The sequence below is a fragment of the Vanessa atalanta genome, chromosome 27, assembly GCF_905147765.1.
Source record: "Vanessa atalanta chromosome 27, ilVanAtal1.2, whole genome shotgun sequence".
NCBI classification, from domain to species: domain Eukaryota; kingdom Metazoa; phylum Arthropoda; class Insecta; order Lepidoptera; family Nymphalidae; genus Vanessa; species Vanessa atalanta.
The window spans coordinates 3535965-3561858 of NC_061897.1; the positions used below are offsets into that span (position 1 = coordinate 3535965).

General features: G+C 31.6%; 1 protein-coding gene and 1 non-coding gene across 2 annotated transcripts; both read right to left on the reverse strand.

Annotated features, from left to right (window-relative positions):
• Nucleotides 1-2097: 2097 nt before the first annotated feature.
• Nucleotides 2098-24641, reverse strand: LOC125074258 (endoplasmic reticulum junction formation protein lunapark-B). The gene is made up of 9 exons (XM_047685542.1): nt 24283-24641; nt 11523-11758; nt 10633-10765; nt 8431-8539; nt 5228-5349; nt 4670-4799; nt 3868-4005; nt 3299-3379; nt 2098-2623 (listed from the first exon to the last, which is right to left on the reverse strand). Exons 1-9 carry the CDS (start codon nt 24307-24309, stop codon nt 2550-2552), a joined length of 1050 nt encoding a protein of 349 aa, XP_047541498.1. The 5' UTR covers nt 24310-24641; the 3' UTR covers nt 2098-2549.
• Trnaw-cca lies at nt 12713-12784 on the reverse strand. Its single transcript has one exon. It is a non-coding gene; the product is annotated as a tRNA-Trp (tRNA).
• Nucleotides 24642-25894: the final 1253 nt, after the last annotated feature.

Sequence of the window (25894 nt, forward strand, 5' to 3'; positions counted from 1 at the left end):
TTTTTTTAAATATTCATATAAGGAATGTCTGGTCGACATATAAATTTATAATCCTTTAAAAAGATTGTATGAAATGCCTTTTTATCCAATTGACTAGAAAAGGTTTTGAAGTAAACAATGTATTTAGCAAAAAAAAAGTACATTATTATACAATGGAACAGAATTGCATTAAATGGAAAATATCATGACTAAAAATTGAAAATGGGTATTATACCATGTTTAAAAAAATACTTACTGTAATAACAATTAAATTTTAATAGGAACAAAAATTTCAGTTACATGCAAATATTACTTCAAATTGTCTATGTTGAATTTACACTGACATATTATGTTCGTACTGATGAATTGAATTCAACTATGCCAAAGAGCAAATGGACCAACTGATGGTAAGTGGTCACCACCGTAAATAGACAAATGCACCGCCAACAATAAGTACAAGGATATAATAGCCTTTAGCTTCACAGTTTTCACTGAGAGTATTAGTTTATTGAATACATAAGTCTTATTTTTTTTTGCGGCTTTGACTTAACTGGGCTCAATTATTTTCACAACGAAAAATATTTAATTAAAAAAAATATATTAATATTTTGTTTAAATAAAATTTTAACGTTGATGTTGAACGATATGAAGCGAATACTGTTTGAATTGGATAATATAAGTATTTAGATCAAACGCAGTATTACCATATACAAATATATGAAAGTGTAAATTCGTTCCAACAATAAGCAAAGAAAATCGACCTAATTACATTGATCAATAAAATAGAAATTTGAGATAGAGCAGGCAAAGTAGTAACAAGCAAAAAAATTACGAGAACTACTACTATAATACGTTCAAATATTAGCGGGAAAAGTGACGTTACGCGTTATGCAATAACGTTTCATGTGTCAATTTAAAAAAAAAAACATTAATTTCTTTACCATTAAAATTACATGTAGAACAATGACCATTACGGAGAATTATTGCATTGCAGATTTTTGTTATCTACAAACATTGCGAAAGAATCTTCAAAAAAAAAAATTAAATCATAAAATTATATTACTTTGTCTAAAGAAAAGCGAACTTAATTCTGAGATGTCATATAGAAGAAAAAAAAAATCATTTTAAGTATCGAGCCTAAGAAGGTGGTATTAATCCTAATTCTACAACTAGGAAGATTCATAATAACTTAAAATTATTTTAATAAATTAGTATGTAGCTAAAACGCAGCATTTATCCGACTAGTGTAAAATTACCTTTATATTTTAGTCAAAGTATGGAATAAGTTTTTACGCAAGCAATCAATACGTATTTTGGAAGAGAAATTATTTAAGACAGACACGCCTTACAATATATTAAAAAAATATATATTGTAAGTTATTGCAATTAGCCTGTCTGCAAATCACATATTACAGAGCAAAAATATCAGAACCCGATTGCATAAACGATTTAAAAAAAAAAAAACATTTTCGATTAAAAACTTTTCTTGCTAACTTTTATAATTGACTGTAACATATATTATATTAACTTTAATAATGAGTATATATTTTGTAAGATTTATAAAAACTACAACTATGTCCTATATTATAGATTTATAACAGTATTTCATGTATTATTAAGAAGACAATAGATTTTTTTAAAGTCAGACACCTTATTAATTTGCAAATAATATTTATGTAAATGGCAACATCAAATCTTCATGTCATTATCAAAGGCATAATAATCGGTATCCATTTATACTATAACATTATAAACTTGCCTATATTTAATATTGCCATGTAAAATATATAAGTTGTCAGGCTTTAATCAAAGTATACTTTGAATTTAATACATAATTGCTGCGTTTTAAAATAAATAATGAGTTTATATCATGTGAACATCGGTTATATAAATTAAGCGACCTCTTCAAAACCTTTACCACAAAAACACCCTTGACCCTCCCTCAAAAAACATCTTTTAAACACATAAATATATATAGATCATAAAAAAACATCTCACGTGTAGTACCTTACTATGTTTTTCCTTTAAAAAATGAATATGATAACGTGATCCATAAAATAACGTATTTTTAATCTGTAGTCGAAATTCAAAAAAGTATTTAATGCGTTACTTTTTCACCACAGATTGCTTATATTATGAACACCATATTTTAAAGCGAGTTCTAAGCCTTTATTATTATTATTAAAACTCCTGTTAATAAACGCTTAGCGATATACTTGTATATAATTGTCATATTCGAAACATCCAAATCAAGTATGAAAGGGACAGATAATTTTGCTATTACGCGATATTCCTATAGAGATAACTTATTTTTTATTAAACAGCTATTAACAAAATTATAAAGGTTCTAAATATTTTTTTAGTTTGGATGTTATAAATGATTCTAGCGCAAAGTTAATTTTACTTACTTAACTGCTTTTAAAAAATTTCTGTATTCATAAGACCAACATCATACGGCGCTTTATTAAAAACAAATCAACATTTTCAGCCGAGTTAAATCGATTGTTCGTAACTATTAATTATCAGCAGACATTTATTATAATTAAATAATTAACAATGCAACAATTCGTTCAGTCTTCTTTTTTCTCCATTTCGGATTTCGCTTCTACCTCCATTGGGGAGGGGGGACGATCCGGTTCGCCTTCTGAAATTATATTGATGTTTTAATTATTATTATATGGATTTATAAACTAAATATTTTAGTACAAATAAACCATTCAATTAAAATTTGAGTAGGGTATAAATATATGCTGACTACCTTAAATGAGCTAAGGTTATTCGTTAAGGGAGCGTTCAAGTATTACGTACGTAACGGTGCGTTACATTGGGGAGAGGATTACGTAATTATTGAACGTTCCCTAATCAATAAAATGGTAAATATCTTTTAAATCGATCCCATCTCATTGTATATGATATAATATGAACACTTTAAAAATAACGTTGGAAATAATAACGTTTATAACAATAACATAAATCTAAAATTTTTAAACATTTTTTCAGTTTTTATATGGAGCAATTAATGTCGTGGTTCATTTTATTCGTTTTTTCTGAATCCTTTGTCAAAGTTAATATTAGTTTAGTAATACAAATTTATTAACTGCCTTGAGAACGAGTGGTGTTTTATTAATGGTCCTTCGAACCGGATGTTCTCCTTTTTCGAAAAACGGACTAATTATTATTATTATTCATATAACATATCTTTTAGTCGTATACTTATATACTCTACATCTTTAATTATTTTTTAAAAAGCCTACTTTTGAGGCATTGCATTTATACCCGCAACTTTTACATTGCTATTGACGCTCGAAGTACAACCTACCTCCAACCTTCGTAGTATCATTACTATTTTTCTCATCTTCGCTGTCACTTGAACTGGCTATCGAAGAGTCGTCGCCACTACCTGTAAATAAGATAAAGAAAATAGTATTTATTATTAAACTAGCTATGCCCCGTGGCGTTATATGCTTTAAATAAGAAATCATATAAAATTAATTTCCAATTCACTTGTCGCCTCTGTGCAAGCCCATCTGAGTAGCCTATCCACTCATATTCCTACCGCCAAATAAACAAGCAGCAATTGTTTTTTTTCGAATTGAAGGGTGAGTGAGCCAATAACCCTGTAAGGCGGTCACTGAAAATGAGCGTTGAACTGTGGGGGCTCATTGCAGTTATTTTAATATTCAATCTCAATTGCGGCATGGCGCAGTGACGGAATTAGGGATGGATCATATATTACAGTGCTTACGTCAACGGCCATTCCGAGTATCTATTTTACAAAAATTAGTACTTAATGAATACAAGGTTATATTTATTTCCAAAACAGTGTTCCTGAGACGTTTTGTTGGCGTTTATGTCGTTTTGAGAATAAACAAGACGCAGGGCACCGACCGAGGGGGCGGGGCGCGGGCAGCGCGCGCGCGGGCGACAGCAGCGGCGCGGCGGGGCGCTGCTTGCGCGCCGCGTTCAGCTGCCCGCAGTACGCGCACACGTACGACACGTACTCGAACTCCTCCGCCATCGCCATCCCTGCCGTACACACGGCGCACATTACAAGATAAGTAACACTACTAAGTAAGTGTAGTGGATACATGGAAGATTCCCAGGAATTATGTTTGTTGTAAAAGTTATGGTGATGACCATCATTAACGGAGTCTGGCCACGTGCGCAGGAGTTAGTGCTCAAATATGGGTGCAAATGCCATCCCTCACCTTCGCGATGGGATGGCAATCCGACACAAGGAGAGACTTGAGACGTAGGTATAATGGCTTCCAAGACACAGGAGTATAAGCAGTGGCGACATCCAAGCCTCAAAATGCTAAGATAACCTCGACAAATCCTCCTCGACATTAGTAGCATTGCCACTAAACACTATACCAACGAGGGAGTCAGGAGTTGCAAGATGGTTTTATTCTATTTACAAACTATCCCATAAGCTCCAACATATTTTAATACTAGTATTCGCCTGCGGATTCGACCGTTTGTTAGAAGGGTCTTAGATTTCAGGTATAAAAAATAGTCCATTTCCTTCCATGGGTTTTAAGCTTGATTGATATAAAACCTCATCTAATTCCTACCGACAGATACCTACTTTTCCATTTATAATAATAATATAGATAGATTTTCAACGACTTTAGGGGAAATAGCATTCAGAGTCAGGGGTAAGGAAATGAAATATCAGGACATAACATACCATTGTGTGAGAAACAAGAAGTACAGATAAGGGCCATGCGATGATTCGGTCCGTCTTTTAGAAGATAGTCCACCACTTTATCCAGAGCAGAGCGGTGGCTATCCGGCAACGGTCTCGGCAGCTGGTCCGACTGGAAAAAAAAAGTTACTTTATTACATTTTCAAAATTTCATATTAAAACCATACAAAATTTAAAATAACGATTTAAAAAAAGAATGAAGTGTGCTGTTCTACATCCGGTTGGAACGAAGTTAGAAGTAACATATATTATGTATTAAATAAAAGACGATACAATAAATCAACGGAGTTTGAGAATAATCAAATGATAAGAAATAAAATTGTTGTTACAAATTACGTATAAATTGAAACAATAACAAAAAATAAATTAAAATAATACTATACAAAATCACCTAAAATATAATAAGAGAGAAGAGAAGAGAAAAGAAAGAGAGGTAAAGGTCGTATTGGGCATAACGTTTTTTACTTACGTGAGAGTTCCTGACAGTATGACATTACAAGCAGTTAATTTATATGAAATTAAAAACTGAAATAAACTCACCCTCAGTCGCGGTCCCTTGTACAGAGCCGTTGGTGCGTTAACGGGAACTAAATTAAGATTATTATTCGTTATCGGCGTCGAGTTCTGTATCGCTAATCTTGGTCGTATTTGTACTGGAGTCGCTGAAAAGAAACGTTTGAAGTTCAACCGCTTGTTCCAATTTTAAAATTTCAATTATTGTCTATGAATCATCGTCAACTATCCCTTCTATATACAGACTATACAAAAATGTTACTTTAATAACATAAATAACAAATATTGTCGCGTGTTATATGTTTATGTCTGAATGTTTGTCCAGAGCTTATTTTAAAAACTAATAAAAAAAAATTACAATTATATTAATATTCTGAAGTACAAATTAACCTTTTAATTATTTAAATCAATGAAGCCTATTAAAAGTTTGTTTATATATTTATATGTAACGCTATTTTAAGTAGCTAATATTCTGGGTTTTATTCAAAGAAGCTTTGTTTTGTGTGTTGTTTTGTTTGTTACCTAAAGAACGACATTTAAAAAAAAAACTGTCTATTTTTCCCAGCCTCTCACAAATGTTAATCAAATTCTAGATAGATTCGAATAAAACCCTGTATATTGATATCGTACCTACATACCAAAAAAAAAATTAAAAAAAAAAATAATTTAAATTATATTAAAACCAGCATCAAAACTCTTATTAGGTTCCGACAACGATCTTTAGTATACGAGATATTTACTGAGAACATCAATGATGTAACTTCTATTTATAGAATCTGTGCTTATATAGATAATTTTAAATGACTATGAATTTCATAATTAAATAGTTGTTTTATATGCAATATATAAAACGCACAAAAATAAACCGCTAGTCGGGACTTCCCCGTTCAACATTCATACATTACAGTAGTTCATTTTGCTTTGTAAACGAGAGTTGCCTTTGTATAAAATCTATCAAGCTTAGTTATCGATGTAAGGGGAATACCCTTGACATTATATTTTTAGCAACATACAGTGATCGATTTAAAGGGTACCACTTAGGGAATTCCCCTACAGATTCCTTTTCAACTTTGATTATTTTTATTTTATAGTTTCAATGTATGTTTGTCTGTGGCCTATTTTATTATATGCTAAAATGTAGTTGTTTTTTTTTTTAAATACAACTTACTTGTTTAGTGAGATTTTAAAATATAATATTTTAGCAACTTTTTTTTTTAATATTCTGTTAATGTTTAGGAAAAGGTATTTAAATGAAGAACAATTTTAAAAAATCGTATAAATATTATGTAATTCATATTGTTTACAATATAACATATATTTACTTCTATATAATAATAAATAACTCTAGGTATCCTAATAGCACAATTATTTATATATACTTAGATGTAGTTTTTCACGTTGAATGTGAAAATATTGATATTCATTGGTAAAGTCAGATGAACGGAACTATTTGCCAGTAAATTGATCAGTGGTCGGATTAATGAGAGTTAACTATCTCATGTTAGGAACGTGAATGACATAGAGTTGATACAATCATGAAATAAATTATTGTATTTGAATGTTACATATCGGGTATAGATTTGTTCATTCATTAAAACACGCGGCCGCACGTTAAAATATCTGCTCGCGTCTTGCGTGAGTAGGATTTATTCCTAAAATATTATGGATCTAAATGTGGATTTGATTTTAAATATTGTTTTTTAGAAATATAAAACCCAGTATATTCAATTTAAATTTACTTCTAAAGCTGACAACTAGCCGTTTCCTATGTAATCAATACATTATTTAAAATAAAAAAAAACTGTAGTCTGTACTGTATAGTTCTTTTTTCAATTGGAATAGACTACGGTATTATAATTATTATATTTTTATAAATAAATTAATATCCTCTGAGTTTCTTTCGCCGGTTCTTCTCAGATCATTAATTTCACTATCAATAAGTAAGTGTAATGCTTCTATATTGAATAAAGGAATTTGAGTTCGAGTTTGATATCATTCGTGGTTGTAGCAACTCTAGATATGTCTGCAAACCAACTATGAGTTAATTAGTCCTACCTATTATGTTTACTGATCACAGTAAAATAATATCAATATAATCGCTTTATTTTATATTACTTAATATGTACTTATTATTTATTCCTTAAAGTAAGATATAATGATCTTAAAGTAAATTTTGTTGTTAACATATTTGTTAACATTTCGCAAAAAAATGACTAAGTATAATTTTTTTTTTTTGTATAAGAAATATATTAATATCTTTTGATATGGCAACAAAGTTTGTTCGATATTATTAATAATACTTAAAATATTATAATGATGTAAAATTTTTCATTATTAAATAATAATCACAGGCCAAATTTTTTTTTTTTAATTATTTACATACAATTTTAAAGTTAACATTACAATGGAGATTATATATAAATCTCATAAACCATTATACATAATGTATGGTATTTTTATTTTTTAACTGTACTTCTGACTTGATACCCAGACATTCCACAGACATTTTATTATTTTGCCATTTCATAAATTCAAATCATTTGTAAAAAATACACTGGTAAAGAAGGCATATTATTCGATACAAGATTATATAGATGATAAAAAAGCGTGGAGTTAATGCTTGTTGACTTCCAGGCAGGATATATAACATACATATATAATTGTATTTAACTACCATTACTGTATTTTTAGATGTTGAAAAAGGGTAACTACTGAGTTTCTTGTGGGTTCTTCTTGGTGGAATCTACAGTCTGAACCGGTGGTAGCTTTAGTTAATATAGTTTGTTAAATGGCGATTCAAAAGTGGTTGTATAAGCCTACTTGAATAAAGTATATTTTGATTCAATTTGATTTGATACCACATCATACTTTACATTAAAACTCTGCAATATTTGGAATGAAATGAAAGATTTTACTTTGACTTTATTTTAAATTTTCCAAAAAAATTTATATCAATGTGATATATATAGAATTTTTCCTTTAGGGAATGGCAGTATACAGCCTAACAGTCAAGTCAAAAACAATTGTCAACATAAAAAAATATATGTATAGATTTGGACAGATTCGTTCCAGTATATTTAATTCTATTTTTAAAATATACTAATTGCTATTTGAGACATATAAAAGTCGTTATACACCTCTATTACAATGTAATAAGGTCGAAATTCAAACGATATTTTGATAACCGTAATATTTTGGCCTAAATATATAATCAAATAAACTATTTCTACCTGGTGGGGTTCTAGTCGTGTTACTGGAGGCATTGAATGATGTAAACGGCTTGCTTGCTTTAGACTGCTCCTCTGGTCCTCCGTATTTATCCAATATCTCCTTTGCAACCTGCAATGGATAACGTCGATTACATTGCGTACTTAAATCTAAAGAAAATCTTCAGTAGCGGTCAGAAACCTATCTCGTCTAACGAAGGACGCGTTTCGAATTACCATTCGTGGTAATTGTTTATGCTGATGCTACATATTCGCTGCAATTTATCCAAAATTTCTTTGACTGTGTACTTCACTAATCATTGCTCGATGATCCCACAGACAGAATCATGTACTCATTAGAAGCAAATTTGAATAATTTTACAACGAACTCTAAATGTGTAACGTATATCTAAGGTGAGGTCTCGATTCGGTCTGATTGTTATGACTAAAATTGTTTTAGACCAGAATTCTATAAAACATTTCATCTTAGACTGTGGGATGATTAATCTAAAACGTTTAAATTTTATTTTATCAAAAAGCCAAAGGTACATAAATAGCACTAGCTATGATAAAATCTTAATTAAAAATAAATGATTATCATTGTGAACACTTACAGGTTAACTCAACGTGCGGTTTATATAAATATTTTATTTGCAAGTTGTTTAGTTTTGGGAATCATAAGCAAATAGAAATGTATTCATCGCACAAACTATATACATATAATAAAATAGGAGTGTCTGTTTGTAATATTAAAAAAACCTCGTTTTACTAAATGCATATGTATGTATACACGGTACTTATAACCTAAATAACATTTTTTACAATTTTTGTTTGTCTGTTTGTTCCGGCTAATCTCTGGAACGACAGATAGCCGATGTAATAAGGAGTAACTTAGGCTACTTTTATTTTGGAATTATATGTAAGATAATAATAAAGACACGCTTTTTTTATTAAATTCAAACGCGCACGAAGTCGCGGGCACAGCTAGTTACAAATAATACATGAACTGTTCCTAACCGTTTCAACTTAAAAGTCTTAAAGGGTTACTCTTTATTCCATAACGTTGCTCCTTCCAGATTAATATGTACAAATTAAAATATCTATTACTTATAGATAATATTAAGGGAGGGGGGGGAAACTGGTTAACTTATCAAGATACAACGATTCAATCAATGCCACTATTCGATAAGATCACGTACAGTTACTAATTTTTTTTAAAATTTCATTACAAATATAACATATTCTGTTATTATCGTTGAATAATTAACGTGGCTCCGTTGGTTTCTCAATTTTATTACCGATTATGAATGGTAAACGTCCATAAAACTTTGGGATTCGAATTTTTACCATAATTCACTTGGTAAATCTTAGAATTTACATGTTAGGTTAGGTTAGGTTGGAATGGTAAAAGTCCGAAAAAGTCGTCCCTTTATAATATAAATACTTACATACATTTACCAACTCATGTCGGTAAATCTTAGGTTTTACTGGAAAATCTTAAGATTTACCGTAGTTCTAGCTTTCACAGTAATGTAATACATATCTAATCCGACATCACAAATGCGAAAGCTTGAATTGATGTTTGTTTCCAATGACTCAATCACGATAGAACGACTGAACGTATTTGAACGTAATTTGGCGCAGAGATTAGTACATAGGTTTCTAGAACTAATCACACGCCGGTGAACTAGTTCCTGCTAAGTAGTAACCAATATCCCGTCCCTATGAACTTTGTAATTAACGCCCTCCAACATTCTAACTATTCACAAAAAAGATCCCTAGTATTTGATCACTGAGCCCTCATATGGGCTGACTTTTTCTTCTTTGAGATTTAGCGTTCCACACCACAATCGGTGATGCGGTTAAGGCCAGTAAAAGCAATATACAGTAAATAAAAAAAAAAAAAAGACCTTGAAGCTTAAGGTTACGTTGAAATAATGCAATATTTGTGTGTCAATCAAATGATATACAATATACTCGATACGCTCCACTACTTCGTATATTATGTCTAGTTTATTTATTTTAACTAGTAATTCCCGGCGGTTTCAGCCACGCTTATATAATTGATTATACTTTGAGCCGAGATGGTCCAGTGGTTAGATCATGTGCCACATACCGAGGGACGGGGGGATTTTGATATGCTTGGTTTGTGTGGTGTGTGCAATTACCTTATTCTCGACGATGTAAGAGTTTTCATGATATAGTATAAGATAAAATATGATTTACCTTATACGTCTCCGTGTTCATGACATCTTCTAGAATCTTCTTCTTCTCTTCTCTCATTTTGTTCAATTTCACACGATTCTTGTTAAGCGTCCAATTATAGTACCACGATATCGCCGATCGGAGGAATATCACGCTGTAACAAAAAAAAAAAAAATGTTTTTGAAGAAGAGAAGAATTCTTGGCATCGAGGAGTGCGTCAATCTCTGGAAGAATCTTAAAGCAATGATCAGCTTGATCGTATCGAATTGCCGTCCCATTTATAATTGAGGATATACGAATTACTTGCGATTGTATTTGCGCAACATACTTGAGCACTGTGAAAATGGCCAGTCTCTGTTTAGTATGGCCAACATGTTATTAGGACATAATAATTATTAACGTATATTTGCTGAAAACATTAAACATTAGAGTGGCAAATTCAAAAAAAAATGTTCAAACATGTCTCTTCAACAGCTGACGTCCGATATAAAACATCATTGTATCCTTCTGATTAGGAAAAAACTACCATAATTTCAACAAGAGATATGTTTTGGGACATCCAGTTGCAACGAAGTTGCTTTCGCGTAATTATATTATGTATCAAATAAAAGACAATGAAATGTATAAACAACGATTGACTATAAATAAATGACAAGAAACACAATTTCCAAAATCTCTTGTGAATATAATATATAAAAAATCTTGTGTATATAACAGACAAACACAGAGAGAATGGAGAGAGGAAAAGGTAACTTAGAAAGGGCGATATTTCCTTATCTAACGATTTCTGTCAGTTCACTCCACTGTAAACCGCGAACAAGAACTTCGTTTCAAAAAGCTTGGAAATATGTTATGGATTGCTTGAGCTCCCTTGAACCAAGCGATCGGCATTATCATTTCAATATACTTACAGAACAGGCAGGATCAACAGCGGCGAAGCGTACAGCAAGGAATGTACCCAGTGCTGGCTTCTCCCAGCGTACATATAGTAGTAGAGCACCGCGAACAGGACGTATAGGCCCACGGAGTACGCCATGACGTAACCGATGACCCTCTTGTGTGTCTGCTCCTTGTATTGACCATCTTGCTCTATACTTTTGATCTTCGTTTCGAGGGTATCGAGAACTTCTATCGTTGTTTTCTTGCGCTGCAGAAAAAAATGTCCATTGAATATTTAAATAGAAGAATCAATAGTTTTTTTATTTTCATTTCACGCTCGGCGGTGTAGTAAACGGGCACGTCTTTTATATGAATATTTTATATCGAGGGATTTCAATTGGGCTATATGTCTACTGAATAAAATATTTAAATGACTTTAACAACAACACGCGGCCTCAACCAGCCGATCTAACAAGATGGTATTTCGTACGAAAATTCTTTATGAAACGTTATGAGCACTAAAGGAGGATTTTTGAAAATACATCTACAAGTTAATTGGGGATGAAAGTTTGTATCGAAATTCGTTATTTGTGATGATAGAAATATGGATATCGATATTTGGACTTAGGGTTATGTAGGATAAACATTTCTAAAATTGTTTTTAAGTTAGTTTAGGCTTCTTTTTATAAGGAAAAGAGACGAACGTTACAGTGTTTTCCGATTGGATACTAAATCGGATACACGGCTAGTAATAGGATAATTTTGTAGTATTTAATTGGTAGTCGCCGATTGGTCGGAATTCGACCGTAATTCATTATTACATCGTTGTTTAGCGGGAGTATTTTTGAACATTGATTTCTTTTTCATCATTAATTTGAAATTCGAAGGTGGGTGACAAAATATAACGAACTACCCCCCAAACCACATTAATAAGCTTAATCGTAAACTATTTGGCTTTAGCGGTATAATCCTAAAAAACTATGATTTATTTTATTCAACGCTTTTCATGTCTAAATTGAAGCCGGTGATAATACGACGAGCGTCTATTTATACAATAATCTATAGAATGTGATAGTTTTTTTATAAAAGTATAATTAAAAAAGGCTTATAGCGATCCTAATATACGCACACGCTTTTTTATTAAAGTAATTTTAAATTATTAACTTTTTATTTTACTGTCACGAAAAATAATGAGAAAAAAAAATTTCATCCATAGACAAGATGACCCCGACGTGATTTGAACACGCAACCTTCTGATCTGGAGTCAGACGCGCTACCGTTGCGCCACGGAGTCGATGTTGGTTTCGATGAAATGTCTAATAGGTTTCATAAATTCTATAGTGGGAAAACAAAGTTTTATTTTCGTGAAAACTGCAATCACACACAACGCTCAAGCTCTTTAATGTATTGTAAAATTATAATTTGTATTTAGATAAGTATTGTTGTTGAGTTTTCTTGTATGTAATTACACGTTTGGCATTGGCAGTTTAAGGGTAAAGTTTGACCGAGCCAAAACATATATTTTATTGAATCGTATTTAATGTACAAAAAAAAAACGAGACAGCAGAAGAAAAGTAAAATTAATTTAATATTTAAAGTAAAAATAAGTTTTTTTCAGACATTCATTCCTACCGTGTACAATGTACTTACTATTTACGTACACAATCCACCACCAAATATTCTAAATATTTGGTGGTAGGGTTATATGAAAGGCCGTTTGGGTAGATACCAACCTCCACACCGTAATATTCTATCGCCAAAAATCAACACATAGTATTGTTGTATTCTGGCTTAAAGATTGAGTGAGCCAGTGTACCTACAAGCACAGGAGCCAGACATAACATAGTTCCCAGGTTGGTGGCGAATTTGTTACATGAGGAATGATATATATTTCTTACAGCTTCTTACTACGAGCAGCGGCAATCAATTACCATCAGGTGACTTATGGTGGTGGTAACCACTCTGTAATGTATTTAAAAAAAAAAATACAGAAAATTAAATTACACAAAAATAATAGTATACAAAATCGCATACAAAAGAAAGAGACGGAGAGAAAGAGAGAGAGAAAAGGAAAGGTCGTTATAGAGGCAAAACGTTTCCTTACATCAGATTTCTGACAGTTCACTCTACTGTAGACCGCGTAAACGCACTTCGTCAAAAAAAATTCATTCAACATTCAAAAATAGTTTCATGAATCATGATTAAAAATTTATATTATGAAATTTTGATACGCAACACTATAGTGACATTCAAGTTTTTAAAATCAATGAAAAAAAAGTATTTTAATTTTATTTTTGATTTAATCTCTTTACTGATGAAAACCGCATTAAAAACCTTTGCGTAGTTTAAGAGATCGAAGCGCACAGACGGCGGAGAGCGTCTTTTGTTTTATACTATACAGATATTATCGTTGCATTCAAAACCTCTATCAAAATTTATCTCGAATTGTATTTTTTAACATTTCATCCGAAAGTAAAACCATTAGACCGTGTCAAAGTACGTTTCCGATTCGGTTGTATCTTATTACGCCGCCATACGGTTCAAATTACGGTGGTTTTTACGTAACATACTTTCAAAGCGTCGCATTTCAAGAGGTAGGTTTGAAAGTAAATTTCTAACGCTATAGCAATGATCAAAGACATTTAGAACTTTCATGTTCGTATAAATAATCACGGTTTCGAAACATCGTTATGATTTATACGTCATTCCTTGGATGTTGGTCTAGCTTACTTTTAAGGCAGATTTTCATCCGTTACATACAGGACGAGATGAATTAGAAATACAAATGAAGCAAATGAACAGCTCAGTGGTGCTCGCCCGGGTTTAAGTCCGGAAACTTCGCTAACCACTGGAGCATATGGGTTTCAAGGCATAAATGTGCACCGGGGCTTAAGGCCTGACCTCCTTTCAAAACATAAGGCACAATAAATTGATTACAAGGTCACAGGTTGGTCGTGAGGTGTTAGCCAAAAAAAGTAGTCAGTGTCCTTTCTTGGGGTTGAAGTTTGCTTCAAAGTTTCATCAAATTCGATACAGTCGTTTGGCCGTGAAAGAGCAACAGGCTGATTTACTTTCGCATTTATAATATTAGTATAGAATTAAAAATTATTATAGTTAATCAATTTATTTGTCAAACGATTATTCATCCTTATCGAGATTACTAACGTAACAATTTTACAATGATCAGAAGTTTAATAATATATTATTAATATATACGGAAGAAAATAAAAATGTGATACATGCAGTACTGTAACGTATGTGGTACGTACACTTAATTTGGTATTGAATCGATTTAATAACAAAAAAAAGGATATTCTAAGTGTCTACAAAATTAAGTAAAAAATTTAGAACATAATTTTCATCCAATTTCGTACTATAAATAAAAAAATGCATAAAAAGACCCTATTCGTATCAATTCTTAATTTAAAATAAATTGTTTTTGTCATTCGAAGTCGAAAACAATTAAAATCGCTTATTTAAATGTGTCTGCTGTCGCTACAATAGTGTGACGTCATAAATGTCATTATCACATTCTCGATTAAAATGAAAAACGTAAAATACTGATACATTTTCGAAATAATAAATTACTTTGTAAATCGAAAATGTATTTCCAATTAATAACATATTAACAATTTAGAAACTATGTTAAATAGTCTATTTTATACATCGACTTGAGTTTTTATGAAGCTCGCTTCTTCGCCTTATAACATAGTATTATAGTCCAGGACCCGGGGTCCATTTTTGTACTTGACTACTATCAAGAAAATTTTTTTGGTGTATAGCTTCATTTTGATTAAACGCTCAACAATTTCCGGTACCAAAACTCTAGATTGTTATCGTGATTGTTAAAATATGTCGATTTGATAGTTCTCAAAAAAATATTACTAATTGGGTTTAAACAAAATGTATGGTTTGATCAAGGAGTCACCTCCTTCCAATATGTATATGTATCGATAACGAAGTCATCAAAAATGATTAATAACCAGCTGATTTTCTTTTTTAATTAGTATATATAATATCTATACAATTTATTAGTCATATTTTCCTTCAACGTCCTACACGCCTAAAACCAACTGAACTGTTTTTTTTCTTTTAAATTATATAAACAAAATAATTGTATCATTATGACGATTTCCTTCTGAACGATTTCGGTCACGCCGGCAAATCTCAAGGGAGATTAGATAACCACACAGATACACACACAGCACAGGAGATATTGTAGCGCACAGGTGCACTCTCTATGCCTCCGCTCCTATTATACGATAGGATCACACAACCGGAGAAAGTATTGACGCAGGACTAACGGCATTTCAACACCTCGATCCGGTATTTGAACCCGGGACGATATTTACAGCTTTATGAACTAGCCACCAAATCAACGAGATTATATACCAAAGACTGGCTGGCTAAGTGATTAGAACACGAATCATAATCGAACTTTTCGAGTCCGGTCAAACAATAAAATGTAACTTGTATCACCCAAGTAATCTTGCACTAAACCATATCACATTTAGTCCAGTCATTATATACAAAAAAATGGCCAAGAAATGCAAATTAACCGAATGCTAAGGCTGGTTATAGGATATGTTGTGGGTTGGGCTTAAAAACGCTTAACTTGAAATTGACAACGTCGATTTTCTATATGCGTCGGTGCCATCTTGAAAAAAAGGGTTGAACTCCTTTATTTTTCGATAACTCGGCTGTGTGTAGTATTACAAGAATTACAATAAGACAATTTTTTGTTGATTCATTTACGCTCTTCAATTTAGGTTCTATATATTATCTGACCTACGTCTCTAATAATAATCTAATCTAAGCTTTTTTTAGCCCTCCTTTCAATATATCCAAAAATCAGCCTTCGCGGTTCATTTGCAATTTCAAATGTATATAATGACTGAAATAATTTACAAATGTATTAATTTTGACTTTGACATAATAGTTTATTGTCATAAATATACTACCGTTTTGGAAAAAACATCGCAGACCTGAAATAAAAGTAAAAAAAAAAACCAATTCTAACTAATTGTTTTGAATTCGAATTTCGAAGGATTATCGAACTCCAAATACATGAACATAAATAACATTTACCTCGAAATACAATCTAACTTAAGTATGTGTGTTACTCTATTAAAAAAAATCCTTTAAAGTGTACATACGTCCGTTCATTCGATAAATTGCGATCAGTACCAACGTATACCGTTAAATACAATGAGCTCGGCAGTATAATAGAACAATGAGCTTATAAATTCTAGAATAAATATTTACAGTATTAAATGATAGAGTGACCACGTTACCGGTACGAATCGGAGACGAAATATTATTGAAAAATATAATAAACACTGACTGTTGTTCCGCGTTCTGTGTTGTCATGTTCCTGAGCGAATCTCGGTAACGACGCCAATCCAACCGACTAAGATGGACATATTATGATGACATATTGAGTAGTCCATTCCATTCGAAATTGGAATAAAGATAAACAAACCTTAGATTTACGTATTTAATTTTTTTTGCATTGACAGCCTGTAAATTCCCCACTGCTGGGCTACGGCCTCCTCTCCTTTTTGAGGAGAAGGTTTGGAGCATATTCCACCACACTGCTCCAATGCGTTTTGGTGGATACACATGAGGCAGAATTTCGTTGAAATTAGACACATGTAGGTTTCCTCACGATGTTTTCCTTCACCGGCGAGCACGAGATGAATTATAAACACAAATTAAGCACATGAAAATTCAGTGGTGCTCGCCTGGATTTCAACCCGCAATCATCGGTTAAGATGCACGCGTTCTAACCACTGGGCCATCCATTACTCTTACTCTACGTATTTCATACGATTTGATAATAGTTCAACTATATTTAACCATTTGCTTACAGCTTACTACGAACAGTTGTTGATTAATATGAGTTTATTTATGATACCATACTGTTTATCTAAACAACTTGTATCTACTTTAATTTTACTTCCCAAGTTAAGATTTCGATAGCTTCGTCGACGTTCAAAACATTTTTTTTTTTTCAAATATTTATAATGAGTATTATTGATTATTCGAGCCCTCGGCCAATGATATCGCTTCAATTCGATGTCAAATGTTGTTTATTAACCGACTTCAATAAGGAGAAGGTTAAAAATTCGTCTGTATTTTTTTTTGGTGATGTCCTCTTGTGGTTAGAATATTTATTAAGCTGCAGCCATATCTACTCTGTCATTCTCATTATATACGACATTCAAATGGCAAGAGGAGCAAAGATAAACAAACCTTAAATTTTCGTGCGATTTGCTAATAATTCAGCTATATTGTGCACTACTATGAGTTTTACTACCAAAATTCCGATAAGAGTATAGTCGACGTGCAAAACGTTATTTTCCGCAAATCCATAGCGTTGCATTGCAAATGCCACGTAATGGTAATAAATTTTAACGGTAGTGGTTTTTTATCGTGAGTGTTGGTATACCGTTGGTGTTTGTAAATATCAAATCAAATCAAAATATACTTTATTCAAGTAGGCTTTTACAAGATTGTATTGTGGGCGGGGCACATTGCTCGAAGAACCGACGGCCGATGGGGCCGACGAGTTCTCGAGTGGCGACCACTCGACTGGACTGGAAGACGCAGCATGGGTAGGTCCCCCACAAGGTAGTCCGGCGACCTAATGAAGGTCGCGGGCTGCACAAGACTGGTCGTTGTAGCAATCTTTGGGGAAGGCCTACGTCCAGCAGTGGACGACCTACGGCTGAGATGATGATGATGACAATTAAACGTAAAGCTAAACATACATTACATAAATTCGCTAATAATTTGCTATATTATGCTCTAATAAAGAACTATTGGACTTGATTACATAAATTCACATTAATTTTACTTTTATTTTCAATAAAAACTTGGCTGACATGAGACAAAATAATTATTGGAAAATGATATTTAATATGAATTTTGGTCCGCCTACATGTTCGTTTACATATTCAAACGCTAGTGTTAATTCAATTCAACACTCGAAATGCATATTAATATTTTTCTGCATTTATTCATTTTAATAGGATTTTATTATATGTAATACTTGTGGACGGGCAAATGGGCAACTGATGGTAAGTGGTCACCACTGTTTTGTCCCTTGTGCCTATAACACTGGATCACTCACTCTTCTTTAGAGTGTAGAATTTCTGATGAGTGGGTGTCACCTGCTCAAATGGACTTGCACAAAGCTCTACCGCCAACCTACTTAAAACAACCACTGCATGGGTTTTTAAAGTAAAACAATTTAATCTGGTGCTCCTGACCGTCGTTGTGTTAATTTCTTCTTGGGCTGGCAAGAAACAGCGAAACCAACACCATAAATATATCACTAGAAAATAGAGGTCATTATCACTCGAAATCTATGTGTCGACAAAACTGTTCTTGTAATAAGGGTTTATTTTTGACCCGTACCATATTCTAATGGCATTTTGAAATAGTAAGCATTGTTAACACTAAGCTTTAAAACATCGCTTTCGTCAAGAAGAAAAAAAAAACAAATCGTTTAAACTCGAGATATCATGATCCAATTCACTGCTAATACTTCCGATATTTTCGAAATCATCAATCAACTGGCAGAAGAAATTTGTTCGGAAGAGATAAGCGGCTTTGTTGTTGAAATGCCAGCTGTGATATTTTAAACATCTCGCAGAACTATCTGAATCGTCAAAGGTCAGTGAAAAACGGTGCCAAGAATTCAGAAGATCAGCTGTGCAATTCTCTTCGAATCTCTTGAAATGCTAACAACAGTCTTATGGTCACGCCATTTTGATACGTGACTTCTATGGATTTTATACATATTATAGACAATATTGCATATCACATTCTGAGACTTCGTCCTTGTGTTTTCCAGTGAGTTTCGAGTTACTATTTACATATACCACTAGAGTTGGTGAGATCTATCAAACCACAGCTGTGGCAGCGGGAATGTTTGAAACGGATTATTATTAATGAATAAGTTTTTCCCTATTTAAAACTAAATACCATCTAAAAGCTGGAAAGGGACAAAAATCTTAAGCTGTTACTCTTTAACAAAACTAGTTTCAATCCCAACTTGACCCTTGTTTTGGGACAGCGTTAAAATTTAAATTATATCAATTACATCGTTTTAAATTGTAATACAAATCAAGAGCGGCGATTCCTATGAATATATAATCTAAATTATATTTTTTTTATTCAAGACGGCTCTAATTGACTTTTGAATCGAAGGATTCAATTGAACATTATCACCAATAAACTAAGTAACTCTAAACGAAACACGTCAAGTAATTTTATTAAAATACATTATTTAGTCGATAATAAGTCATATTGAATTGAGTGAATGTGAGAGCACTGACTTATTTGATAATGATTTATAATATTATTAATTAGAAGGCAAAGATTACATTTATTTATACAATAAAATTATTATTTGGACTAAAATATATACTAAAATTCTTATCATGAACGATTGCGGTTTCAAATAATGGTATATTCCGATTTTTTTGTTCATAATTCGTCTTATGTTCTGTGGTACGGAAAAACAATCCCATGGGACGGTAAATTAGACACTCGGCGATGGTTGAAATATAACTAACAAGTATATATTTAATAATATAATGTCGACATATGTTGATACTAATCATAATTTTTTAACGATCTGTATTTGTGAATACTTTTCTATCGGGTATATCATAGACCTGAACGAAATTATTATATAATAGTATAATAATATTATATAATTATTATATAATATAGATAGATTAATGATCAGGCTATTGCAACAAATTCAAAAATCATAAATATACAGTTCGTTTTATTATTGTACTTCAATGCCATTTTATCGAACTTTCTGACCCTTGTATAATAAGAATGGATTTCTATTGATTAACAATGTACACGCCAACAACAACTAAAATCTATAATAAACTATGTCTGTCTGTTCGTCTATTGCTCTTTCAAAATCACTGAATCGAATTTGATGAAATTTGGTATGAAGCACACTTGAACTCCAAGGAAGAACACTTTACATTTTACACCTAATACCTGACAACCGACCTCCAAAACGCGAGCTAAGAATTATTATTAATATAAAACACTTATCACACCATCAGTCCGCGACAAAATACGCCATTAACGTAGTAAGGTTCCTTAATAATTTAAACTGGCTCTGAACTGTGTAAAAGACGACTGGAGAAATGTTACTGAATAGGCAGTCAAATACCAGAAATGGATATCAATGAAGCAGAAGATAATGTAATTTTAAACGGGATAAGGAGGAACTAATAATGAAGATAAAGGGATTTAGAAAAACAACGTACTTAAAAAAATACATTGCAATATAAAAAAAAATCTAATATAATCGACAACCATACATAAAGATATGAACCTATACTAATATTACAAATGAATGTAACTCTGTCTGTCGGTCGCTCTTTGCCAAAACCACTGAATCGAATTTGATGACAGGTTGTTATAAAGGAAGCTTGAAACACAAGGAAGAAAGAACAACATGGGATACTTATTATGCCTAACACCTAAACTGCAAGCGAAGTCACGGCCGACAGCTAGTATTATATATGTAAATAAGGACGACACGCTCGCTCTAATAATCAGACGACCGACCAATAGACTTATACCATTTCCGAAGCACGGGAGTCCTTTTTACTGCCCTGACCCGAGGCTCAAACTCGTGTACTCGTTATATGCAACCTTATTAACAAGCCACTAAACCAACGAGATACTCTCATGGTATAAATCCATTACCGTCTTTGACTGAATGTCATAAAACGAGAATAAAATATTCTGTTCAACTTGAAACAAGTTTAAATAAAAAGTTAACAACTCGACTATTATTATTATTATTATTAAATGAGCGTCGGTTGAAATTAGCTCGAGAGTCAGTATTAAGTATCATTCATGGAAGACAGGAGATACGTAAAAACCTACCGTGTTCGTACGCTATCTCAGCAGGTTTCGGGGTAATAAAGCGTTCCAGCGCTCGTGTTCCCCTGAGATAAAAGCCGACATAAATCAAGGGTTTAAGTATACAGCGCTGTTCTACGCTTTACATCGTGGCTTATACATCTGAAAATAAGCTGTAAATTTCCTACTACTACTACTACTTTGGAGAAGGAAGAAAAATTCGAAAAATAAAATTTATACGAATTAAAGATAATATACACCAAAGGCACAGACAATATTTCTATAGAGATATAAATATAATAAGAAATGCGTATGCGTCCCGAGGACGCCCGACAGGAATTATAACTTAAGCTGTCCGAAATAAGGCTAGCGTAGGGTTAGAGTGAGAGAGGACGAGCCTGCCTACCGCTGCCGTATGCGTAAGAGAAAGAGAAGCCAGACGGACTGGCGCCGTAACGCGTTACGTAACGAAGCGGTTTCACCTCCCACCCACCCTCTATGGTTATCATATCATATCTATCCACTGAGCCATCTTAGCTGCTAGCATAGTATTGTTAAATATTAAATTACCATAAACAGAACAATCCCAGTTACTTATGTTTAAGAAATCACCAAAACTTATCTGTAATAATAAAAAAAACACGAAAGTAGCTCTGTATGTCTGTTGCTCTGGGCTACTATGTTATGCTTAACACCTGACAACTAACCCCTCAACGCGAGCAAAGCTGCTGGCGACAACTAGTATCAAATAATTCAGTATCACTAACAACAAAATTGTAAATATATGAACGACAGTTCCGAATTACGATTTTAGTATCGAAATGTATATTCATAAAAAAAGAATTGTGTAATGTCTGTTACTCACAATCTGATTGCAGATAAAAGTTATCAAACAATCTGTCTGAAACGCACATCATCTTTGATTACGAATGTTTCTCAATCAAAAAAAAAAGACTATCTACACATTGTGACATGCAATACTCTACTCTGTAATTAAATTTTTACACCTACATATATAATGACTTTGATTATAGAAATTCATGCACTTTTACAATGTACCAACATTATAGGAATTGGAAAATAACAGATGAAAAATTGTTTATCTATACATATAACAAAATTGGAGTCTGTTTGTAATATTAAAATAACCGCATTTTACTAAATGCATATGCATGTATACACGGTACATATACCTAAATAACATTTTTTACAATTTTTGTCTGTCTGACTTAACAATTCGCTTATTGTTTATTTCTTTGATGTAAAATAACTTTTAACTGATCATTCTAGTATTTAAACATTGATCAGAGACTACAAAATTGTTAATGTCTTTATTTCAGCTTAAAAAAAGTTCTTTGTTCATCCAAATTGTCTGCTCGTCAGTCATTTGATAGGTTTAAAAATGTTCAAGTGAAACTGGTGGATAATTAGTTGATGATAAAATTATTACATACATAAATAAATGTAATACTAAAAAGTAACATACATGTGATTTATCAATCAGTTTTATTTTTTGGTTCAAAGCACCGTTTGCTGATATATTTATGAAGATACATTAAAGACCATTTTATTCATCTATCTAAAGGCTAGATCATTGCCTTTACGTGAGGTGATCACACAGATTAAATATTACTGCTTACACCATAATTTCACTACCAACCATTGCATCTAATTTTATGACTCGATAGATGTTTTAAACAATTGAAAAAAAAATGAGTGGATGATTTACATCCCTAAGAATTAAATCAAATGAAAATATTTTTTATTACAGTAGACTTAAAAAGCACTTTTAAATCATCATGTTCCAAATTTGAATTAAACATAAAGCTAACACTGGTTTGGACAGTAGACTCTACCGAGAGGAACCAATGAGAAACTCAGTATTTACACATGTCCACCATTTTAATTACAGAATTGAATTACTACTGGCAATCTCATATAATGTAATAATTATAAGTTGCTATCTAATACTCTTTCAATATGCATATATTTTAGTGTAAACATTAATAGCCGTGAACGTATCAAAGTCTTTTAATCTAGTCTCCATTCTCAAATTTCTCTTTTGATTTAATTTCTAGTGATATCACTAAGTGTGAAATATATAATAATCTTAATCTGAATATTTACATTTAAGACCCATTAATCAAGTTAAATAATAATAATTGAATATATATTTTAAGTGTTTAAGTTAGTAAATTTGAAAGTGCCTAAACTTGTGTTTGAGTTATCTATAGCTATGTTGCGTACACAGCGATATTTATAGAAAGAACTGGTAGAACAAAACCTTACTGTGGTGTTACAAAACCAGAACAACCTGTTTTGAGCATATATAACAATTGAATGTAGTCTATTTGTCCAATATAAAGGCTATTCGGTCAAGTGTACAAAGGAACAAAAAAAAAGAAAGTTTTGATAAAATTTTTAAAACTTTGAATCATTATGACAGCATAGAAACATATTTGTATATATAATTTTATTATAAAACGAGGGTACTTAGTTAATTATTTCATTAAAATTTTTAATAGGAACTACTTTCAGGGATTTTTTTTTAATATATAAATATTTTTAAATCATGTTTTGCTACTAAACACATATATACAATTATATATTTACTGTCAACGTCTAACTAGTTATGTAAATATATATTTTCTCGATTTTCAAAATTTACAACAATATGAAAACATTCTAACAGATGTAATATCTGTTATTAAACCTATTTCCTGTGCGTATATTTCTTGTTTAATTAAAATAGCATCATTATCTGCTAGTATTCTACTTGTAGGTCATTTGAATTCGCGCCAGAACATATTAAATGTTAAACTATCGAAATAGTTTTGGCTGTGATACAAAAATAAGATAAATATGAATCAAAATACTTACGCGAAATCTAGATATTATCAGACCCATTTTCTTTCCAGGTGCGTAATATAAAGTTCTAAATTTCACACTTTTTAAGCACTGAATGAAGTTTGTTTCAAATTATTACTTTCCAAAAATAACTTTTTCATTACACATACGTTATTTTGATGACGAATATCTCTAACCTATAATGCCGACAAATATTGGAACATTTGAAAAATATTAGAATAATTTAAAACACTTATTACACACTATCAGATCTCATATCCAAGTGAAATATTTAATAAGAATTGAAACGAAAAAATACAAGAGCAAAAACTCGAAACAAATAAGACGCGAAGCGAATTGACAATTTGACACAATCCGTTTATTCACCCTCGGGTCTTTTTTATAATAATATGTCATTCATGCTTCAAGACTCAGGATTGTTAAAGCCATAAACAACTTTTTTACTTTAATTCATTATTGTTAGTGAGGCGCCACACAAACCACGAAATTGAGCTAAGAAAATTAAGTCAAACCGAGCACAATAGATTTTGCGAAACGAAGCAAATTTCCACGAAAGATATAACGACTGAAGCATTTTTATAAAAAATAATGTTTTAAAATATTTTTATTCTAAAATAAGTAGATTACAAATATTTTGATAAACACTTATTTATTATTTTATTTATTTTCATTCTTAGTAGACCACTAAGACTGGACCTGAAGAAGAACCTGTAAGGATTATAATATGATATATCGATATTTTTTTTACTCAGTTGTGACTTTTTTATTGTGTGGTTTCATTTTTGACATATGTTTCCACATTATTACACAATCGCAAAGACCGAATCCACAGAGTATATCCGTAAAATAGTTAATAATCCGTTACGTTTTACTCCACATAATTTAGTAGGTACTTAATTAAAATGATATAATTTTTATTAAACATTTAAATAGCAATTAATATTTTCAATATAAAGATCCATATGTATTTTTGGTTTACTCCCTTACATTCGAAAGCAAATTTCTTTGCCTTAAATCTTACGCCACACTTCGTTCAAAAGAAAAACTTAATTTACGAGTGACGTAGCATTAACAGTAAACATAAAACTGTTATATAAAGCATATAATAAACAATGCTCATGATTGTCTATGCTCATATCTTTGAAATACCTATTTCCATATTAATAAATGCCTGGATAAACCTTTAAGGAAAAACATTAATAAGTGAATTTATCATTTACATCTTCGTCTATTCGTCTTTACAAACAATATTTGACGAAACATTTTTAAATACTAAACCAAGTATATAGATTTACTATAAAATCTTCATATCCTATATTAATAACTACTATGAAAAATTAATCAGCTGTATATTAAAATAAAATTTTGATATAATTATTTCTTGCTTTATTACATATTTAAAAACATCGGATGTCACTCATTTTGATATAACGATTTAAATATTATCAAGCGTAAAAATAACGTAATCGTTAATACCTAATCATTTAGAAATATAAATAAAAAAAGGATATGTACATAATGTTTAATAAGTGATTTTATAAAGAAAATTAGCATATATCACAAAATAATAAGTAGTCGTTTGTATAAATACACACTGGTCTAATAATCATTAATTGGGCACTAA